The sequence below is a fragment of the Homalodisca vitripennis genome, chromosome 4 (assembly GCF_021130785.1).
Source record: "Homalodisca vitripennis isolate AUS2020 chromosome 4, UT_GWSS_2.1, whole genome shotgun sequence".
Taxonomy (NCBI): domain Eukaryota; kingdom Metazoa; phylum Arthropoda; class Insecta; order Hemiptera; family Cicadellidae; genus Homalodisca; species Homalodisca vitripennis.
The window spans coordinates 105,270,370-105,293,288 of record NC_060210.1 but is presented as its reverse complement, the minus strand read 5'-3'; the positions used below and the strand labels follow the sequence as shown (position 1 = coordinate 105,293,288).

The 22,919-nt window shown below is 31.8% G+C and overlaps 1 protein-coding gene across 2 annotated transcripts in view; it reads left to right on the top strand.

Moving 5' to 3' along the window:
- LOC124359887 (protein Daple-like) overlaps nt 1–14,844 on the top strand; it is a 63,719-nt gene extending 48,875 nt beyond the window's left edge. For both annotated transcript variants that reach the window (XM_046813002.1, XM_046813003.1), the window contains exons 24-26: nt 2,601–2,671; nt 4,211–4,342; nt 7,242–14,844. In XM_046813002.1, coding sequence (XP_046668958.1) covers nt 2,601–2,671; nt 4,211–4,342; nt 7,242–7,296 — 258 coding nt within the window. In that variant the 3' untranslated portion in view covers nt 7,297–14,844. The remainder of the gene's footprint in view (nt 1–2,600; nt 2,672–4,210; nt 4,343–7,241) is intronic.
- Nucleotides 14,845–22,919: the final 8,075 nt, after the last annotated feature.

Sequence of the window (22,919 nt, the reverse complement as noted above, 5' to 3'; positions counted from 1 at the left end):
CTTGTTGCCATATCATAGTTGTCCATGAGACCAATTTAAAAATATTCGCTAATGCTTATCCAAATCCCATTGAGTGGCATGCACCAAAATAGAACTCATTGTTCCTCATATAGAAATGAAGCTTCTTCCTGATGCATGAAATCTAGTCTATAGGGCAGTTTGTTTTTGAGATGTAACCCTTAGCCCTCGAATTACTTTTACAAGAACTGATAGTCTAATCGATTATGGGTTTTGGAGTGATTTGGTATTTTAGGTTATCTTTTTTTATATATTTTGTCCTCTTATAGGGGTTTGACAGTTTCACTCTTAAAAGTTATTTAGTAACTTATATAAAAACCTTGATCTGAGTATTTTAGATACATTTATAACATTTTTGAGAGTCAAAAATAAATTTTTTAAATTTTAAAATTCTTTTTAGTTTAGAAATTGCAGGAAATGTATGTTTCTTACATGTTTTTTTCAGGATACCACATATATTTATCGTATGGATGCATATAAATACCATTTAAGTCTTGTATAACCAAAAACATACAATAAATAATTTCAAATAAATATCCAAAGTCTAAAAACAACTACAACTCTTGTAGTCATAGGCCTATTAGAACTAGTCGATTTCAAGTCACCATCTAAATTAAATTTATGTTCTGAGGATCAGTAGTATCATTTTCATCATCAGTTAGGTTTTCATCATCAAATAAAAATTCATCTTCAACACCATAAAAATCTAAGACTTCATCTATTTCATGCCGATCAAAAATATCCCATTCGGTGGTATAAGCAATCACTTACACAATAGTATATCACCTAAATGAAAGGAAGGATTCTCAGTTTGCAAAGAAACAATGAAAATGCATCACAGTTACAGAATTGTTGAATGAAGTAAACACAACCAGTCTGTTTCAGACTACAATCCACATGATGATAGCAGTAATAAACTAAATTGATCTGAAAGTAATGTTTTTTCATGTATTTGGAAGCAACTAGTTATCTCCAAGCCGATTATTTTATTGTATCATGTATCGAAGTATATGTCCAGATCGATTTCTATTTGGTTTGTGATGAAATATTCAGTCTATAACGCGATAAGCGGCAACTACGCAGTAGGCGGGTTGGCCCTGACCTGCGAGGGCATGGCGGAAAAACGCATCGGCGGGCCAGTCCCGCCCTGTGAGCGCTAACAATGAATGCAAAAAGTCTCCAGATGAAATATTCTCAAAATATCCTGCCACATATACATTCCGAAAGTTATTCTCAACAAAATATTCCAACAGAGATTAACAAGACGATACAGAAACCTACCCGAAAAAGCGTCTATTCTTGTAAGATGTGCCCTAAAACTTATACACAGGTTGTTAACTTGGTTACTCATGAACGCATCCACACTGGTGAGAAACCATTCAAGTGTAATATTCACTTTTTTGTTCATTAAATGTGGTTTCATATCAGTGTTTGAATAATAAATATTATATTTAAAAAATACACAGATAAGTGATTAGTGTTTAGTATTATTTTGTATAAATACTAAGGTAAGGCACTAGATGAACCCAGTTCGATAAAGTGTACATTTATACTTTTGACAATTTATTTAGTGGTGTGAAAGGTTTTGAGGAACACAACCCAACCACTTGAAACACTTGCAGCACATCCATGTCATGTCTCTGCACCATTGCTGGCCGATACAGTTTTTACCCTTCTAATCTTTTTTTGTTAATTAGAACTATCATAACAATTATAGTCATTTTCTTCATTAATAAAAAATCCTCTATAAAGGTTAATTTAAAAGCTTTTCTTGCACAATCCTGTGCAATCGCCAATCACAAAAATGTTTATTCCCTAATCCATTTATTCACAATCCGTAAATACCACATCTATCAACTATGTAAATATGAGATTACTAAGTAAGACAAATCTAGCAACTTAAATGTAAAAATATGAAATAGAATTAGGTGATTGCTTTCACTATTTTCCCCATCTGAGATAGATGACAAGCCACAGTGAATCAATGGAAAATTATGAAGAAATGAAGGTAATGGAGAAAACAAGAAACAAAGCAGGAATTATTGTTTAGTAATGTAGCAGATCCCTTAGAGAGATTTCTGCCGGTGGTATAAGCCACGCTCTCTTGTGACAGTTGGAGTTAAAAGAGTAAAAATGGAAATTATTGTATGTTTAGGTTAAGTGGCTCTCTAGATTTGGCTCCATAATGGTAGCGTAAATATCATCTCCTCAGATGGGGTTGACTGGTCTGATTGAGTAGGTTTATTATTACTTTAGTTGTATTGTACAAGGAAGTGACATTCTGGCTGTTTGAGCATTGGTTGACAAGTTTGTCTGTATTTCTTTTTGTATCTTGTTAGTGGCCGGCCATTCATATGGGTTCATAAGTTATTGGATGTTAGGTCTATGAGCAGGGCATTGATTGTACTGAACTTTGCAATATGGTGCCCTTTTATCTAATGGAAGCGATGACACCTGGCTTATTATTTTTGACAACCAATCTAGACAGATTCTATTATCAAATCTCTTCATGTTGAGTAACTAACCGTAGGTTATGAGTTTTACGTTTATACGTCACTATATTTAACCTATTTTGTTAACAGGAACGGGATGATAGCAAGAGCTCAGCAGGTGATATCCCTGTGACTTCCACTCCTCATCCAGAGCAATCTGGGTAATAAATTATGTGTTTTATGGATACATAAGTTTAGGCTATCTGCAGTTGTTTACATTTTCTGAGTAATCAAAACTACCTTGATATTAATAGTTAAAAATTGGTTTTTATACCATATACATCTGTTATGAATGTAATTTTTTATCCCAAATAGTTGGTCATCAATAATAACTTTCAAAATGTGTATGAAGTACATCACAATTGCTCTTAAACTATTTTCTGTTGTAAGATAAAAATATTACTGTCTCATTTAAGAAATACGTTTACTACATTCAGTTCAGTGAAAATAGAAATGTATTAAGCTAAATAGTGGTATTTTAATTCGATTAAATTTTAATATTTTCTACAAATTAAATTCAATATTAACACATTGACTGTTGAATGTTGAAAATCATGCAATATTGGTAACTGTATGCAATAATTTATTTTTTCACTTACCAAAAGGATCATACTAAAGAATATTCATATAAATATTACTGGAATGGATATCCAGGTTATTTTCACCATCTTATATCAGCAGGAACTATGCTGATCTTCCATCATAGTTTGGTATATACAGTTCCCAGCGTGCACCTGCAGCCGGTCATTTATGTTACTGAACACTGCACTATATTGTGTTTCTAATTGTATTGTAATATTTTGTTTTGTTATTTTTTAAGTTATTATTATTCAGATCATCTACTTCTGCATGATCCGTGCTGTATCCATATCATGGCTGCCAGTTATCATCAGAGTTCTTTATAGTTACGGTTATTGGCATATCACACAAACCATTTGACACTGGTGGTAGATTCATAATAATAATGTCACAATAAAAACTGCAGCAAATAAAAGTAATACTATTTACAAACGAAAGTTTGAAATAATGCAAATTAAAACCTTTGACCACTGAAACTAAGAAAAAGTATGAAGCATTGTTTTAAGTAAGTACAGTTTGATATATTTTTAAAAAATCAAGTAATTTTTTGTATCAATTTTATTTTATATAAAAGCCCATACATTTATCTACTTGGCTGTATAATAAACATCAATATTAAAGCACTTGTCATATCTAAAAACAACCTTTTGTATACTGCCGTTATAGATGATTCATGCCTGATTTAACAGGGACTACAACATGATCATTTAATTACTATTGTCATTGTTGCCGCACTGACCTTGAAGATGCTTCTTCCGTTGAAAAAACAATTGGTAGTCATTGAGCACTAAATTGGAGCTGTTTGGGGAAATTACCAAATTATCCATAGCACAATTCTGTGATGAGATCTTGAGTTCGTTTTGCTGCATGTGGCTGGATATTGTCTTACAGCAAAACATGTTTCTCAATGGTTTTAAAATTCAATATTGTCACTAAGTGCAATTTCTAAGCTTATTTATTGTCCTAAGAGAACAAAAAATAGAAAAACACTAATATCGTATTATTTTGCAAGATTACACTGATAAGTTGGCCTGAATTAATTAAATTTGTAAAAAAAGCAAAAAGCACAGGTGTATAAATGTACTGAAATACTGAAAATACCACTTCTTGTTTGTTGTTAGGAACAACATGGTGGTGTACAACAGAGTAACAAATGTGCTAGGCAGCGCCACCCCACCCCATAGCCCCCACCATGGCAAGAAGACACCCCAACCTCCGCCTACAGAGCCCAAAGCAGGGCCTCCTCCCATCTGGTATGAGTACGGGTGTGTCTGACAAACCGGGCCTTGAGCACCTGTATACCACTCAATAACCATTTCCTAGTTTGTGTAATACATATATTTTTTAATACAAATCATAAAATTATCACCAAACTCTTGGAGTTACACTAAAAATTGTTTCGCTCCATTGATATGTTATTTATAGTTAAGACATGGTATAAGTAACTTGTAAATCCAAGTAGTTTGCTTTTTGTAATGAGTCTCACAAAGGTGTTCCTATTTAATAATACATTTTTACTGCTGCATCATCGATTATACTTTCCTAAAGATCTTCACCCTTAACTTTTCTGTATACTAGAAATACAAATGATATATTACATTTTGTATGTCAGAATATGCCTTTATAGAATGTATTTCACTAGACTTTCATGGTTGTGTTCTGACAGCACACTTCTTCATTCATGTTAATTCTAAGCCACTCGCATACAAGTTATTTATGTCAATACAGTAGCTTTCATAACTATGTTCTCTAGGCCTATAGAATGACTTTGTTCTTTATCACTTGTGTATGATTATATCATACGAACACAAACATATTTACCGAAGTGAAAAGTACCTATACACAGCTAAATGCTAGAGCCATACTGTACAGGGTTGGACATGCACCAGCCGTTTACATTCACCTAACTGGAATACATGTAGTGAGTAGGGTAACTGGATGAGTTTCAGTAAAAGTTTTAAGAGAAATTCAAATTTTGTATTTAAGTTCAAAGTTTCAATTAAAAGTATAAGTGGTTGTAAAATCATGCATGTTGTTATGGTTGACACTAAAATAGTAGAGAATAATCACTGTAAGGAGACAAAATTAGTTTTTTTTTAATAGTTGTGTATAGTTAAAAAATTAATCATTAAAATTGATAAATATTGCACCTTAACCCAGTTAAATAAAAAAGATTAATTTGTCATATCAAGAGAAGAAGTCGTCATCTCATGTGCAAACCATATTGAACTTACATTGTCCAGACCACTCAGTCACAGTCATTGTATTGCACAGCATCATGGTATTTTTGTATCCACCTATTAAGAAAGCACGCTAATCAGCTGCTGGTTGTGCACCTGAGGATCTGCTTTTAACATGGGCATAAATTTTAAAACTGAACGGTTTATAAATAGGAACTCACCTCAAATCCATTAACGTTTCCAAAACCTAGATTTTAGTATCGTAATTCCAATTAATTGTATAAAACACAATTATCTGGTAGTAATAATGATTTATAGTTTATATTCAAAATAGAGTTTTCTGTTGGGGGGAGGGAATCTAGACTAAGTATAAATTATAAATAATTAGTATTAACAGGCAATTGTATTTTTAACCTATTAGAAATAACACGCTAAAATCAATGTTTCTGAAGTGAAAGCTTCATGGATCTGAGACGAGTTCCTATTTAAAATATAGTTTTAAACTTTATCCCCGTGTTAAAAGTGGGGCCTCAGATGCACGGCCAGTATTCTCTTTTAATTTAATTTTAGATGCATTTCAAAGTGTTATGAACACCTTAATGTGACTCATTAAATGTTCATCAGGAATAAGCATTTTATACCATAATGGATCTGTTATCCAAGTTTATACAAAGCTGACTTGTTAGTGAGTTTGAAAATGTGCTTGCCACTATCTACTTCTATTAATCGCTGATCACTTCTGTTGCTGTAGCAGCGAACCTAAATACATGGTGCTTCTCATAATATGTAATTAACAGAGTTTCCTGTATTTGTTTTTACATTAAGTAACAATCATTGCAGATATTGGTCAATTATCAACAAAATCTTTCAAAATATATATATATATATATATTACTAGCAGTTACTCGCTGCTTTGCATGTAATTTCGTAAGTTTTGCACCTGTATGAGCATTACTGGTTCGAGTAAATTATATTTCTGACGCCAATGTTGAGTTTACCTTCTTGCCACAATTAAGAATGTTAAAAAATGTATATTTATGGTTGCGTGATCATGTAATTTACTCTGGTCTTAGTATTTTTTGTTTCATAGTTGATTTTACCGATCAGAAACCTATATACATACACAGATCTGAGCCTACTTCTGTTAAAAGATGGTTAAAAATGGCTAACATAGGGCTGTATAATTGGAGTAGGATCATCTGGAATATCCCTAACAATCGTCAGCCTGTGTAGTATAACATCTCAGTTTGTTATGTAGAAAAGCAAATAAACTTCAAAACTCAAAAAATCATATTTTATTATTACAAGTAAAATTACAACTCAATTTTGAAGTCTTTCACGTCTATTAGTTGTATATAACCACAGAGAAAACTATTTTTAGTGTGATAATGAGAAAAATAATTCAAAACTTTTACAATAAAGTGAAATTAAACCACAGTTTTCTTGGATATTTTGATGCCTTTTGAAGCATTATATAGCATTCAATAGCATGGGTATTTATAGAACTATGTTATTACTCTAGCCATTAAAGGCATTATAAAAAATACAAGTCAACAGTAATGTTTTATCTGGAGTGAGGAACTTTCCCTCTTCACACACCAACAAATCAGCTTCGTGTAATATTGTGGTACAATTGTAGAATCTAAAACATTTAATCTTAGTCTAAAAAAAACTATAAGCTAAACAATATACTCCCCAACTAATTACACAACAAAACACAAACAAAGTGCTTATAAAATATTTTTGGGGACAAATGTAATGATTCTAAAACATTTATAATAATTAGTTTTCTATTGAGTGGTATACATGTGTCGTTTATTTTAGTGTCTTGGTATTATTAGTCTATTTTTTCTAATATTACAGATATAATGACAAACCCACCAGAATATTTGCACAGCAATTGGATAGTTTTAAAACTCTTCATAATTATTGTTGGAAAACTGCTGTAATTTTAAATTGCTTTTGATTTCAGGTGTGGCTATAATAGTTACAAATCCGATAATAAATCTGGAAACTTTCTACTTTAGTTGCTTAATCTGTTTAGTAGGGGTTTCAATGTATATTTAAACTATTATCCATTGTTTTCATTTATTTCTCTAGACAGTTACCATATTAAATGTACTGTAATATTTCTAATTTAAGCACATTATTGTTAAAGAGAAAATGACAATAACTCTACATTGTTTTTGCTCACAAAGTGACTTAATGTTGTTCCAATTAGTTATATTTTCAAAATTCTTTTGAAGTGTTAACATATTTGTTTATATTCACAAAACGAATTTTAGATTTAAGTTTCAATTTATCAATTTAAGTTAAAATAAAAATCAAAGAACTACAAATTTTATCTGAGTTCTTATAAAAGTTATATTCTAAGTCATAAAATTAATTTAACAGTTCCTCAGCTAAACAAGGGTACAATTTTGTATTTATTAAATTAGCTGTATAAAGAATCTCGTTACAAAGTATTGCTGTTTTCTCTAAATATTTTTGCACTTGTTAACTGATGTGTTGCTTTTAAGATTAACTAATGTTTTGGTTATTAAGTTTAATAGTTAGTTTTTTCGTTTGATGAATATTGTCATTTTGATAGTTGATAATCTTGATTTCTCTCATTTTGCTTAGGTAAAAGTACAAGTGCTGGTAGTTTACACTTAAATTAAAAAGTCAACAATTTTACTAAATGAGATCATTCTCATTAGTTATTTTTTAATCTTTTGAAACTTTACTTTAGATTACAGTAGACTTTAAACAATCCTAAAGAGGTGAGATTTGACAAAAGAACCTGCAGTTAAAAAAACAGAGAAACTATTGTACAATTACTGTAATTTATTTACACGTACAACTGCATTAGAACAAAATATTTTTTCAAAGTCTTTTCTACCAGTTTCCTACTTCTCTCAGTCACTGAAATGTTATAGCGACCTGAACTAGTGTCCTTTTCAACTATATTAATGGTTCAATGTTATGCAGCTTTGTCCTCTCTACCACTGTACCTCCCTTACCCCCTGTACCATTCAATTCTTAGATAGTGACACTCATAAATAAATATAAAATTTTATGAAAATTGATCCAATAATAACCATATCCAAGATGCATGTTATTTTACGTATATTGAAGGATAATTTTTATTTACTAGACAATAGTTAATAATAAATAAATAAGCATAGAATATTGCATAATATTCATGCCATACATGAAAATAAGATTTGTATTCTCAAAAATACATTTCTGTAAATTCATATTTTTAGAATTTTTCGTTGATTCTCCAAATTCACTCAGTCATAATTTGCATAATTTAATTTCAGTAATATTCTGTATATTGCAATAATATACAAGCATAGTTCAACCTCGTTAAGTTGTACTAGCTGGCACCACGGCCGATCCAACATAACGATAATCCGGGTTGACAGGAGAATGTTGAAAAATATAGTACAACATGTACAAACAATACAATATATGTTTACTGCGGAAAAACACTTAAAATACACTTCATGATAAAATATAATACATCATAATTTTTCTTAAATAATTTTATTAATTTGTGATGCGTCAGCTTTGAACACTGTTTCCTTGCCGAGCGGTCACACATTCTTTTCAACATGAGAAGCTCAGCCAGTGTCATCTATTTTTATTGCTCAAAATATACCAATAACTCGCCCAAATGAGATGCTGCTTCTGCATAGCTTAACTGGTCCTCCCTGTTATTAATTGGCATCTTTATTGCAATAAATCACAATACATGTAATTATTGAGTTCTACAAACAGTCTACTGATAAACATACATCCGTTCCACGCTTGGCAGTCTGAGTGGAAGACAAAAAGTTAATTTTAAATTTTCTTGAACTGATTTGGTTTACCCTGAGATCTGACATGGTATAAATTTATTTGTGTTTAGTTTCCAAAAAAAAAATAAAACGATGTATACAGTGTTTATGGTACAATTAGTATAAAACAGTGAAAATAACAAATTAACTCAAACTTGTAAAAGGAACTAAACATGGTATGTTTCAGTTTTCAGTGTGGATTTTAATTAATTAATTATAGAGTTTAAAAATATAAATATTATATTATAATTAAAATATGAAAGTTAACTTCAGCTCACTGATTTGCTACTGCCAATTCAGTTTCAAATTCTTAAGAAGTGTTATTTTTGTGAGACTCTTGTACTGCCTCATTTCTGACGAAAAAACTGTCTAAAGTTTTTTGCTTCTTATATATAGAAGACTTTCTCAAAACATTGTCATAAAGTCTTTGTAAAACCAAGATGTCTTGTGCTGCTTCTCCATTTTCCTCAGCCCATTTGATGCTTGTTCGAAAGGCTGCTATTGCACTTTCAACATTTATGGAGTGAATTAGTCTTTGAATGTTTTCAATTTTTTTCCTCCTAGTCTTCTTTCTCAACATTTCTTGAATAAGTTCTCTATGACTCATGATTTGAAATTCTTCAGGGCTGCCAACAAGCCAAATTTTAATTTATTGTTGGGTTTTCTTCATCAAAGAGAAGCAATAGCTTTCTGAAGTCCATTCAACTCAGTTCCAGTTTGATTTTCATCTTGAACGCTTGATTCCTCTTTTTAAGATTTACTATTTTATGGTGGACTATATTATATTCTTTTAACAGTAGAAGATCGAGCCATATGTTCACCCATGAGCAGACAGTTTTTTCGTAGTTACTTTTCTCTCAAGCATTCTGCAGATTGAAGACAACATTGTTGAGATTTAACCTCCATAAGAGTGAATAATACTCTTATTTTGCTATTTAACACGTTATAGAGCAGACTTTTTGTGATTCATTTTAATGGCATGAATTATATTTTGATCCACTGGCCGTAGGATTGGTGTAATGTTGGGTGGTAATGATATAATGTTTGAACACAGCCATCACTTGTTTTTAATTCGGTTTCATCGGGGTGTCTAGGGCAATTTATTGTCTAAGATTAGTAGGGCCTTCTGAGGCAGTTTTTGTTCAGCTTTTTGCACAAAAATGGTTTTTTTATGTAAAAACCTCCAAAAAAGTCCATTTTCGTCAGCATCATACACCTGATCTGGACCAAGTTTCAAATCACTGACAACGTTTAGAAATTTTTGTTTATAAGGCTCAATTGCTAATTTACAAGATAGTTTTTTACCACTAAAATTAAGCAGGCGACGAATTCCATAATGGTTTTGGAATTTTTCTAACCAACCTTTGCTAGTTTGAAAATCATCATTTTTGTTATTTCTTTATAACAAATATTTAGATTTTTCTTGTATCATCTCTTCTGACAATGGTGCAAGTCTGTTTCTTTCCTGTACAATCCAGACAAAAAAATTCAAGATTTTTATAATTTCATTCTTTTCAATTAAAGAGTTTTATGTTTCCGTACTTCATTTGATGGCATTTTTAAAGTAAACTAACAAAAATGCTGTTTCCAATGTCAGATAATATTTCAAACTACAAATAAAGTCACAGTACAGTACAATCTCACTGTGTCACTATCACTACAAAAGTACACTATCACTGTCAGTACAAAATTTATCAATTTATCAACACACCACAAATACTAACCACCATAAATTATGAACAACACAATAAGCAAAGAAAAAATGAAATTATTTCACAAACTTCCTCTACTACATGTTCACTATTCAAAAACGGAAAACAATGATGTTAAATACACTGTCGTTTTGACCTAAACTCGCAAATTGATGGATATGATGACAGATAGCTATTCCCCTTTCTCTCACACATCAACATGCAGTGACTTGAATGATGACAATACACATTCTCATACTGCATTTGTCTACCGGACTGGCGCAGGGTCGGAGTATAGAGGGACTACTGTGTAAGAAAGAAGTTGGGTGGCAAGGAAGTGGAAGAGTGGAGGCAGTGGAATATGGAGTAACCAACAGCCATAGCTCAATGTGTTTGTACTACTTTCTCACTAAAACTTTTACCATCAAAATTGCATTAACGGATATATATTTTTGTTAACCATTTCATTCAATCCAAATATGATATCGTGGCTGTGTTGTTGAGAGTCTATTGTAATAAGAAATGCGGTGTAGTCTTATTTATATTGTATTTTCTTTCATCAAATTATTTTATTTTAAAAGTAAGTATTCATTTCAAATTTTTACTCTGAACACATTATAAAATACAATAAAACCTACATACAATGTTGAAATACCAAAATTACCTACAAAATAAGATTAGTTGCTGATACTGAGCATACAAATTAATGTTGTACTATCTAAAACTTGATTACTGCCTTCGATAAATACTGTGAGCAACTCAGTACAATGAATTAATCAATCAAAATGTACAGGAATTGTGAAATCCATTATATGAATATCACAAGATTACTGAATTGTACTCAGTTTTTTAATCTAGTCATTAATAATTATTCATTATGTATGTAGACAACGTTGTAACTAATATGTTTTTATGTAACTTATGTCATAATTACGTTTTGAATGTTTTATTCCGTGTGGCCTTAAGTTAGAATTTTGTTTAACTGGAGGCAAATATTGATTCTACAGTAGAAATATGATGTAACAACATGCATTCTAAAGTTAGAGTCAAAAATGTATAGTCAATATTTGCTTAAAAGCTATTTTAAGAGGCCCTAATGTAGTAATGCTTTGTGTTATGCTTTAAATAGGATTAATCGGTTTTTGTTTGTATACATTCAGCAAGTAATATGGTTTCTATTATTATTTAAATGGTGCATTTAGGTGCACTGTATATTACAATAGTATTTATGTAATGTGTATGCGAATGGAATATTTCTTAGGGCTGATTCGCTTTATCTCACGTGGCGAGGTTGTGATTCATTCCTTCAGTTTTATTTGATTTAATAAATGTTTAAGGTTGTAAAAGTATTCTGGTTTTTAACGTCGTTTATTAAATAATTATTTTTCATAACTGTTCAGGTTTTGTTACATTTTTATTTAGAGTATCAGCGTACAGACAGTTTTATGTCATTATCCTTGTGTAAAATACATTATTGAGAAGATTGAAACATCATAGCCAAAGGAGCTTTAAAAAATAATGGAAATACAATGTTAGATAATAGTAATTTTATTTTGGGTTTTGATCTTCTAGTTTACTAAGATGTTCCTATTAAATTTTTTATAGAAAATCCAACATTAAAATTTATATTTTATTAGAATGGTGACTGATACTAATTTAGGCTTTATATTTTTTTACATTTCAAATAGCAGTCATCAAGATTTTTTATCATGGTTATGTACTATACATTTCAAATAAATTTGTTTTAATGTTATGCAGACATTTTTTGCTTTTAAGTCCATTTAACCTCATGCTACATTTTTGTTTCAACATATTATTAATCTGTATTTTTATCTAAAATAAATATAAATAATAGTTAAAGTGGTTTATTACCTATAAAATATCTTATATCAGTTGTATTACTTTGTAAACAATGCACACTTTAATGTTAATACGTATTAATTTAAATATGATCTGATAAGAATATATAACACCACTGTTTCATAACTCTCTGAATACCACAAGCTTGTTGTATGATGTGCTAAGCAATAATATCATGTGGTTATGTTATACTATGTAGCTTGCAGTTATAGCCTTGTAATATAGTTTTATAGAATGTTATATAGTGTACTGTAAGGAGGCAAGGCTGTACTCTGTAACATTGCACAATATAGCAATAGCAATAACAGTATAGCCTTCCACTAGTTTTTAGTGCACATTCTTTGCTTTTAGCTATTTACCAGTATAGTTCCTTTACCTGAATTTGATTAAACTTTTTTAAGTAACAATCCCTTCTTATCAAATAAACTTAAAAAATTTATTTTTCCTTTTAATTTTGTTTAGTTATGTACTGTATTTTTAATGTATTCTATTTATATTTTCTAATTTAAATTATAATAAGTGATAGTAATTATATAGGTGTTTACTATCTGTATTTAACTGTGGTTTCAGCATCATTACAAAACTTGTTTGTGATGTAGATGAGATGTCCAAAAAATGAAACTAGTTAAAAACTGTCATAAATTGGAAAAGAAAACCAATAAAAATTAATACATCATGAATTTAGTAACTTCCACCCCTCTAGAGTGTTCATAAAATTGCTACTAACAATATTGTTGTAAGTGCAATAAAGAATTAATTTATTTGATTATTTTTTAAATCTATTTGTTCTAATTAAAATTTGCAATCATTAAATTTGGAAAAATCTGTAAAACCATAAATAATTTATATTTAACTTTACAAGTAAATTTTGTAACATCAAAAGGCACAAAAATATTTTATTATAAATAATGCTTCTTGAGTTTGCTTCTTGTTCTTATAGGTATGGTTCTGTAGGGTTAGAGAAGATGTGAATTGATTAAACCTTCAATAGTTTTTCAGCTTGGACTACATACAGAAAAAAATTAAATGAAAAGCTCAAATCTTTTATGATTCTAATGTGTACAATGTACTTACATAATGATATGTATATCTTATTCCATAATATTATGTTTTTTTTATAAAAATGTTAAAATATTAACAGTTTAATAAAAATATCCCAAATTATGTTATTTTAACAAGTATTTTATAGCGAAGTTAATTTGGTGAGATATGATTTTAATCTTTTAATTTTTTAAAATAATACTTTGTCTTGTTTTGTAACAAAAATATTTAAAACAATATTTTTTCAGCTTTACAATTTATTTAGCACTGCAGTGTTAACACAGCACATCATAACAAGGACTTCCTGTCAACTAGTGGGCAACGCTAGAAAAATGTGTGACGCTCAATACACCCTCCTTGTGTACTATCATGACATATAACAGAATAAAATGGGACAGGCGCATTATTATGTCAGTGACATATATTTTATGATATTACCAAGAACAATAATAATAATTAATTAATTATTCCGTCAGAAACTGGTAAGGGCTTAAAAGCAATGGGTTACTTGATATACTACAATAAACTGACCAAACGATACATTCAGAGGTTTGTTAAACCACTGTGGTAAAATAGTTTATAACATTTTAAGCATATTAAATGATTTTCCCACAATTTAAAATCAAATTAATGTGCTCACTTAAGTCTTGCTTATTTGTTGAAGAGTACACCTAGAATACACATTTGAAAAAATACCTAAGTATATACTTGTGTATATTTTGTTAATTTTTTAGTAATTTTTGGCAGCAACTGATGGAGGTTGTGTTGTTTTTTATCTTTTTGTAAGTTTTTCTGTCAAATTAACATTGCTTTTATGACAGAAGTTGTGTGATGCAATACTGATTTTGTAACTGTACTAATTAATTGGAAGGTGAAGAATTGACAATCACATAACATTCCAGACTTTTATACAACTCTGTATAACCCAATTTTATTGTCAGTGTTTGATTTTAAATACTGGTTGATAACTGAAAGCAAAGAATGTTTCAAAATACAAATAATGGGAAGAGGAAGAGCACAACTAATATAGGTGCTGGATGTGATCTCCAGGGTGTTTGGTGCCTATCCATTCCGCAGACTGTAATGTGGCAGCTCTGTTTGTACTTAATGTCCATTGATGGCTCTCATTAAACTCTGGTTTTTACACTTTTGTACAGAACCGTTTTGTATCTTATTTAAAACCTTATTAACATCCCTTCTTTCCTTTTTTTTCATTCAATTCTATATAAGTATAAGGACATAGGGTTAGTGGATTTTAATATGAAACATATAGCAATTACATTCTACCTGCTTCTTCTTATTGGAATCTAATACTTAATTTATAAACAAATACTCCAATAATTATGAAATTTTATTTTTGTGAGGCCTTTCGTGTTGAATGAACACATCATCAGACCCACATAACTGAAATAAAAGTGGTTAAAGTAATAGCACAAACAATTTAGACTTAAATAAAAAAACACATGTAAATAAAAATACAAAGAGAACATTTTAAAGACCAGAAAGTTTGTCTGCTGTATATGTAAAAATTAATATTTAATTAGATTTAAAGCAGTAACAGTGAATTTTGGAAAGGTCTAGGCTCATTATTTACTAAATAGTTTTGATTCTTTTGTATAAAAATGTTTTGTAAGCATAGAGGATTTTTTTTATTTTGATGTGTTCATTGAATATGAAAGGCCTCACAAAATAAAATTTCATAATTATTGGAGGGTCTGTTTATAAATTAAGTAAATAGCAATTGGTTTGGTATATAGCCAAAGTTGTTACTTACACAATATTAAAAATTTCATAATCATAAATTTATTGCTTAAATATGGGTTTACTCCACACAGGATATATACATCGTATGGCTTACATATGCCAATTACCAGTCTTGTCTACAGACCAATACAAAATAAATTAAAGATATTAAAATAAATTACTTCATTAGACTAAGTACTGAAAGTGCATGTCTAAAGGTTAAAAGGGGTGTCTGATCTCCCTCTCTAAGTTAAGTTCAACACCTTAATCCATGTTTCACCCAACATTTGCAAACAAGCCAAAGCGTCCGAATAAAACCGTAAAGAGTAGTCATTAACTGTATATTCCATAGTTTGAGTCACGTAACCCAAATCACATGTCCGGTCTTCTGACATTTCCCATTTATCTTCTACAAGTGTCATTCCACCCTTGTATACAGTCCACGGGGGTAGGCACTCTAATGTACAGACACTTCATCATGTTTACTCTTCCTGATGAAGGTTCTACTGCATTTGTTGGGTCTGACGCTAAGTAATTATTACAACCAGCAAATTTTCCTCAGGTGGGAAATGCCAGTTTACGAATAGTTATAATAAATACTTGCCCATAAGTATAAAAAGTATGAAAATGTACTGACAATTTTCTTTCCATTTTCTACACAAGGTATAAACTAAACCTACTAGAAGCTGGCCATATGTGGAAAGAAATAGTAATTTGTATCAGAACTTAGTGAGAAAACACTCAAGTCACTTTTTTCCATTTTTTCAAATCTAAAAGTTTAGGATCATGAAGTTTTTTATCAAGATGGATTGATGATACAGTTGCAAGAACATCAATATTATGAATAATATTAATGACAACATTTGTTTCACAATCATAAACTTGATATATTTGACGTTTAATTCAATTAAATGTGCAGAGAAAGTACTGGGTATAGCAATATCAGGTTGGGAAATTCTATTAATAGCATTACCAGTAATCAGTGGCGTAGGTCTACAGTCAATATTTCTTCTCATAATAAGGTTTGTTTACATTCCCATAAAATTTTATGAACTGTCTTAGCCCTGTATCAATACCATAACTATTCTAAATGGATCTGATTTAGGATCGTATTCTATATGGGAATTGCTATCTGAAGAACTAGGAAATAGGTATTTTTTATCTGTCGTACATGCCTTATTACAATATTCAGTTGTGTAATATACCACTGGCAGAAGTACATGGCAGAAGTACATAGAACTTGTGTTAGCTTCCAAGATAGCTTTGGAGAAAAAGAAAAACATATCATTCACTTACTTGCTTTTTCTTATATTTTAAGAAGGCTTATAAGGATAGTTTCTAGATATGGATTGTTAGAATGAGCTGGACTTAATAGTAGGGGAGCCAGAGATGCTAAATTTGCAGTGACTAAAGCGTCATGGGGACCTATGAGATTGTGAAAATTAAGTCCTAAAACGAAAAAAAGTTTATGATAAGTTTTTTATTTTAGTGTGGAGGAAAACGTGTACAAATTTTCAAAAATGTAAAAAAAAACAGTCACATTGAAATACTTGGGCGTGTCAGACATTCATAATGTATACGCGATATGTCTTTCTGATAACCGAGCGATAATAATCTGATGAGTAATTAGTGGAGGGTGGCTATAAAAAGGGGTAGAAAAAAAAGTTATTCGGGCGTGTCAGATATTCAGAGCGAATGTTCAGTAAACTCAAAAAAGTGTTCTATTCAAATGACTGACGATTTGGACGTGGTCAAAAGTCATGGCAGATTTTTGAAAATGTAAAAAAAATGCAGCCTTGAAATACTCGAGCGCGTCAGATATTTATACAAGCGGTTCAACTTGATGCCCTAATCGTTCTAAATGATAATCTGACAATAATGTGGAGGAATATTGTTAATCTGACAAAAAAATTTGGTGGCAGATGGTAGTGTGTGGATGGTGCGAGAGAGTGAAAGATGGAGAAAGAATGAGAAGGAAACAGAGACACAGAGTGGGAAATATACAGTTGTACACTCCACACTATATTCATGGTTTTAGCTACCTCACCCTATGAAAATCGTAAGATTATATTTTTTCCGTAATCCTTCAATGATTTCCTTCAAAATAACAAAAAAGTTTAATCACACTCGAGTATTTCAAGGTAACGTATTTTTTACACCTTTGTGACTCGTCTATTTCCTTATACCACACTTAAATTGCCAGATTATTTGTTCTACATGTACTTAACTTACCTTGTCTACATCTGACGAGCACGAGTTTTTCTGAGGATCAATTTTTTTTACTAGTCTGACGGTCTGCCCTCGACGCAGACCCCTATATTAAAGGTTTATATATGGTAGGGGTACATTACTGGGTACAACATTTTCCCCACATAATTTTCTGACGCGCTGAAGTAACACGGAAAATCCCCGCTTGGGCTCCCCTACTATAACCTAACTTCACCATTGTTAGTATGAACTTTATTGAGGCTATAAATCTTCACTTATGAGGCATTTGATGTGTAACTCACTAGATATGCAATAACTTCCAAAAACTTTTGTTGAGTTGATTCACAAATTAACTTTGTGAGCAGTCCAATACATGTCCACATAGTTGCGTTTTTTCTTATGCCCATGTAATTTATTATTTAAATATTTGTATGTCACCTTTGAGACAGAGTGTGAATACAGAATGTGTTATGTATTTCAAATTGACGTCAAAGGATCTGTAGATGTGATACTCAATCTTACAGAAATTCAGTTAATATAATATTACAGGAAAATAAGTGTGAAGGACGAACAAGTATTGAATCCTTATTTATTTATTCAGTTCAATGTACTGTTTGCTGGGCAATAAATCATAAAAGTTTTAGTTGTTACTTCATTGATATGTCAATAGTCAACATATATTATTATATAGGAGGGCTTGCATTCTCAATGCTATATAAAACGCATTGTTAAAGATTAATATTCATCACCATTATTAAGCAAGATTGAACACCACCAATTGATTTTTTTCATATTATTTTTTTATATTCAAGCATGGTAATAGTTTTCACATAAATAATTAACTATAGCATTAAAGAACTCTTATAATTGGCATACTGTAGCGAGAATCCTGTGATAAATTTTTCTTATGTCATGAAAGTAAATGTCATAAGGTAATAAATAATGATTAGATGGATCCCTCCAGTTCTGAAATTGGTTTTAATAATAAAGTAACAAGGCCTCTACCTGTCAGTTACCATGAAGCTGTCTTCTTGTTACTACCTGAGATGTACAGTTGTGATAATTTTGATATTGAAAGTAAATGCAAACAGAAATAAATCATTTTTCAAAAATGGAATCACTTTCAAAGTTGAGGTAAGATAGTGAGTATTATTATTTATTTTATTGTTAAAAAACGCAAAATGTTCTATATTTTTGCATAGTTTATTTTTTGATCTGATTTCTGGGATTTACTGTATTGTGGTAAATTGACAAAAATAATACACAAGGAAGGCTGTTCATAAATTTGGCAAACCCAAGCTCTTCCACCTACACTGTTAGAAACAGGTCCCTGTTTGAATTCTCTTATAATTTCATCTAACAGATCTGCCCGAATAACAACCATATAATGGTATCAAATTTTGAAACGTAATGTGCGACTCGTTCTGTGTCAGCTCTTGTATCCTTTGTAAAGTTACAGTTTTATTTTATTAGGGTGAAATAATTTAACTTCATTTTATCTAGGCTGTAAGTTTAAAGTAATTTGGGATAGTTTTGTGGAAGCATTAATAGGGGCTACTGCTTCTACTCTCAAAGTCCATCTGCAGTCTAAAGCACTTTGTGACCTTTTTATTTATTTAAACAAACTCAATCTTTCTTGGCTTCAGCTAAAAAATTATATAGTTAGTTTTGAAAAAATCTACAATTTATATTTAAGATTTGCTAACTGTAATAACATTGATCAAGTGTAAGCATCCTAGCACATGGTGAATATAGTACATCTGAATTGATCTTTGATACTTGCCTACACCCCACTAAACAACAAGACATATTTGAGCAGTTGCCAAATCTCTGACCACGATAATCTTTGATGAATATTTCAAATGTACTCAACTTCTGAATACTTACTTACCTTACGTGTCCGGATCTAACCTTAAGTCTTCCCAAAATTAGCCACCAAGACAGCTTTGTCATTTGCCTCTAAAAGATCTTTCATTTTGTAACGCTGGTGCAGCTGTGGGCAGACCAAACAGTTGGGCATCACACTCACACAGAGTGCTCTAATCCGCCGGCAAGTTTCTTTTGCACTTTGGTTCTTTTGACCCTCATTCTATTTATTGTAATCCACACTATATAAGATAGTTCTCCTCCAGGTGCCAGTTCCCCCTTGGGTGGTATGGATAGGACCATTAAGAGAGGACCACCACCTCACAGTGCAATTGCTTTCTGGCGATACTTCTAATATTTGAGTCCTACCAAGAAAGCTCTCTCTGGATTGCAACTGTTGCTTAGCATGTAAGGGGTGACGGACTTTATGACAAATGGTTTTTTATTTCTTCTACTACATTTTAAAATTAAAAATGTTTTGCTCCCTTGGTTTCCTTAGAATATTTCACAGTACCCTCACCCTCACAAGTGCCAGGCACCATTACATGCATTATCGATTTATCACCTTTGAGTGGCCTGTACACAAATAAATTTACACACACACTTTTTTGGGCCTGTGTGGTTTGAATTTTTTTGCAATGAATTTGCAGTAGAGGTCACGATTTTCCTGTTCAAGTTGTTTACTGAATAATAAGATATTTAATAATAATGAACAATGATCAGTAGTAATTGCAATGTGAATTATGACAGAACTTATATTAAGGTAGTTTAGTTAAGAAATGGTCAATGTTGCTATCAGTATGTGTAGATAGTTTTCTATGCCCTCCTCTTGGAAAATATTTAAGTACCTTATCTGAACTTTAAAGTGGTCTTAATAATTTTGTAATTAATGTCACCAGTGATGATCTATCTAGACACGATTTCATACATTATCAAATTAGTTTTTTTTATTTATAATGGATGGTTTGAGAGGATAATTGAATTTCAGACATTTGGTATCATTATGTTACAAAAGTAGAACACTACTTGTCAAAGATTGAAATTTGCTTATTTCTTTGTGTGTCAAAATCTCCCAAGACTTAGGGTTAAATGTACAAAAGTTTAAAGACTAAAAAGTGGGGAAATGAACTTGCCACGTGCTAAATTTGCTACTTACTAAATCTGACATAATATGTTGCATCGCAAAGCATAAACCTGTTTGGTACAACATCACCATAATGTCCAGACTGGTGAAAATGAACCTAAATGACGTCATAATATACGTAACACATGAAACACACATAAAATATGGATGAGGAGAAAGTTAATTTTGGTACTTTATATGTTATCACGGTGCGCCATCTGAATCTAAGAGAACAGGAAGGTCTGTAGGGGAGGGGTAAAGGCCGATTTGTATTGGCTGAGATTTGATGGATTGTTACAATTTTTGTAGGTTTCCTAATGAATTCTATGTTTAATGCGGTACTGAAAGTTGATTAACTTTAACAGAAGGTTGACTTAGCAGCTGATCTGCTAATAATTAATTAAAAAAGAATACCCAGAAAGAATTTGTTTTTCCCACATAGATTTAAAACTACTGTGAATTTTGCAAAACCTGCATGCATGAAGATTTAATAAACAGAAAGACATGGGAGAAAGTATAGTGTACATTACTGAGGCACATGGAAGCCTTGTGTGAAGCTTTTGAAAGCTATGTGTAAATTACATTTAAACAGCATGTAAAGAAAGGCAACCAAATAATTGAAACATACTGTCAAATGTCCTGCTTGGAAGGTAAATATGCTTTTCAATACAGTAAAGTTTAAATTTTTATTTTCTGTTTGTGTGAATATTTTTTATAGACATTTCAGAGTTTAATTATATAGTTCTTTTGATTGTTGTACACAAAGATGATAAATTATAGGATGATCTTCTGCCTCAAGAGGTTGCCAGGGCTGTCTGTTCAGATAACAGTCTTGCTCCTGTTGTCAGACTTCTTAACTTCATTGCGACCCATTACCTAACTAGTTGTGTGTCTGTCATACTCTATGACGAATTCTTCTATAAGAGTCTTTCGTTTCAGGTAAGCAATCAACATTTACAGCTTTAACTGAACTGTCTATGTATTAATAATTTGATATACAGTATAAGAAAGATACCAATTTAAATAGATTATCTTAGTCAAGTAGAAAAATAATATGTATAATTTTATAGTTTCCACTTGTAGAAGATATGTTGACGTATATTTTATGACATTTTTAAACATCAATGTTTTGTTTATATATTCTTAAAATAGAATTCATAGACTATATTTAGGAAAATTGTACATTAATACATCGGTCTTGAAACATATGTTTTGTCCTCCTCCGTAGATTAATGGTTATAGTCTCGGCTATCTAACCGAGAGATCACGGGTTCAAATCCCGGGTAGGTCCAAGCATGTACTTTGACAATAAAAACCAGTGAACATCGAAGCCAGCATAGCTAAGACGCTGAGGCTTAAATGAGAGAGAGAAAAAAATGTATGTTTATTTTAAACTTCATGTACAATATTCTAGACAAACATAATTGAGTTATCTATCAGCAACAATATTATTTAAACACATGATGCTCACACTTTCTTTCCCCTTGGGGCGGCCTACTGCCATGCACTTAAGCCTCAAGGGCCTTTTGCGCACCCCGGAAACACCATGAGGCCTACCAGTCTACAACTTCAGCAGTTCAACAAACCGCCGAAAACAACCTATCAAGTCCTCCTGGGAAAACTCACCACCCCTGTTCAAGCTACCAAAGATGGCATACCGCTCTCTTGCTATTGCAGGGCAACCAAAGAGCAGGTGCTCAGCAGTCTCCTCCTGCTCATTACACCTTCCACAGAGCGGATCCTCCTGAAGGATGCCAACTCTGTGTAGATGCTTCTTCAGGTGACCATGCCCCGTAATGAGACCAATGACCTTAGAAGACATTGATCTGTTTAATGAGAGATGGTCCGAAACCACCTTGGAGGAAGGTGACTAATACCATGCTACTCACTCTCAAACCCGGATGCTACCTCCACCTTCTCCCATGCTCCGCGCGAATCCATTTCGAGACAACCCTAGAGGATTCACACCTTGGAACACCGCAGAATGGTTGAGGGCCCGTCATAATTGTTGCTGAGCCCTCGTTGGCCAGGGCATCAGCTCTTTCGTTCCCAGGAATCCCCTCATGACCAGGAACCCAACAAACGGTTACATTGTTGATTCTGGCAAGGGAGGAAACGGTCTGATAGCAATCCCAAACCAGTTTGGATTTGATTGCGCAAGAATCCAGCGCCATCAGCGCTGCCTGACTGTCCGTGAAAATGTTAATCGTCTTGCCCCTATATCGCAGACGAAGATTCTCACGAGCACATTCCATAATGGCTGCGACCTCCGCTTGAAAGACTGTCGGATACGG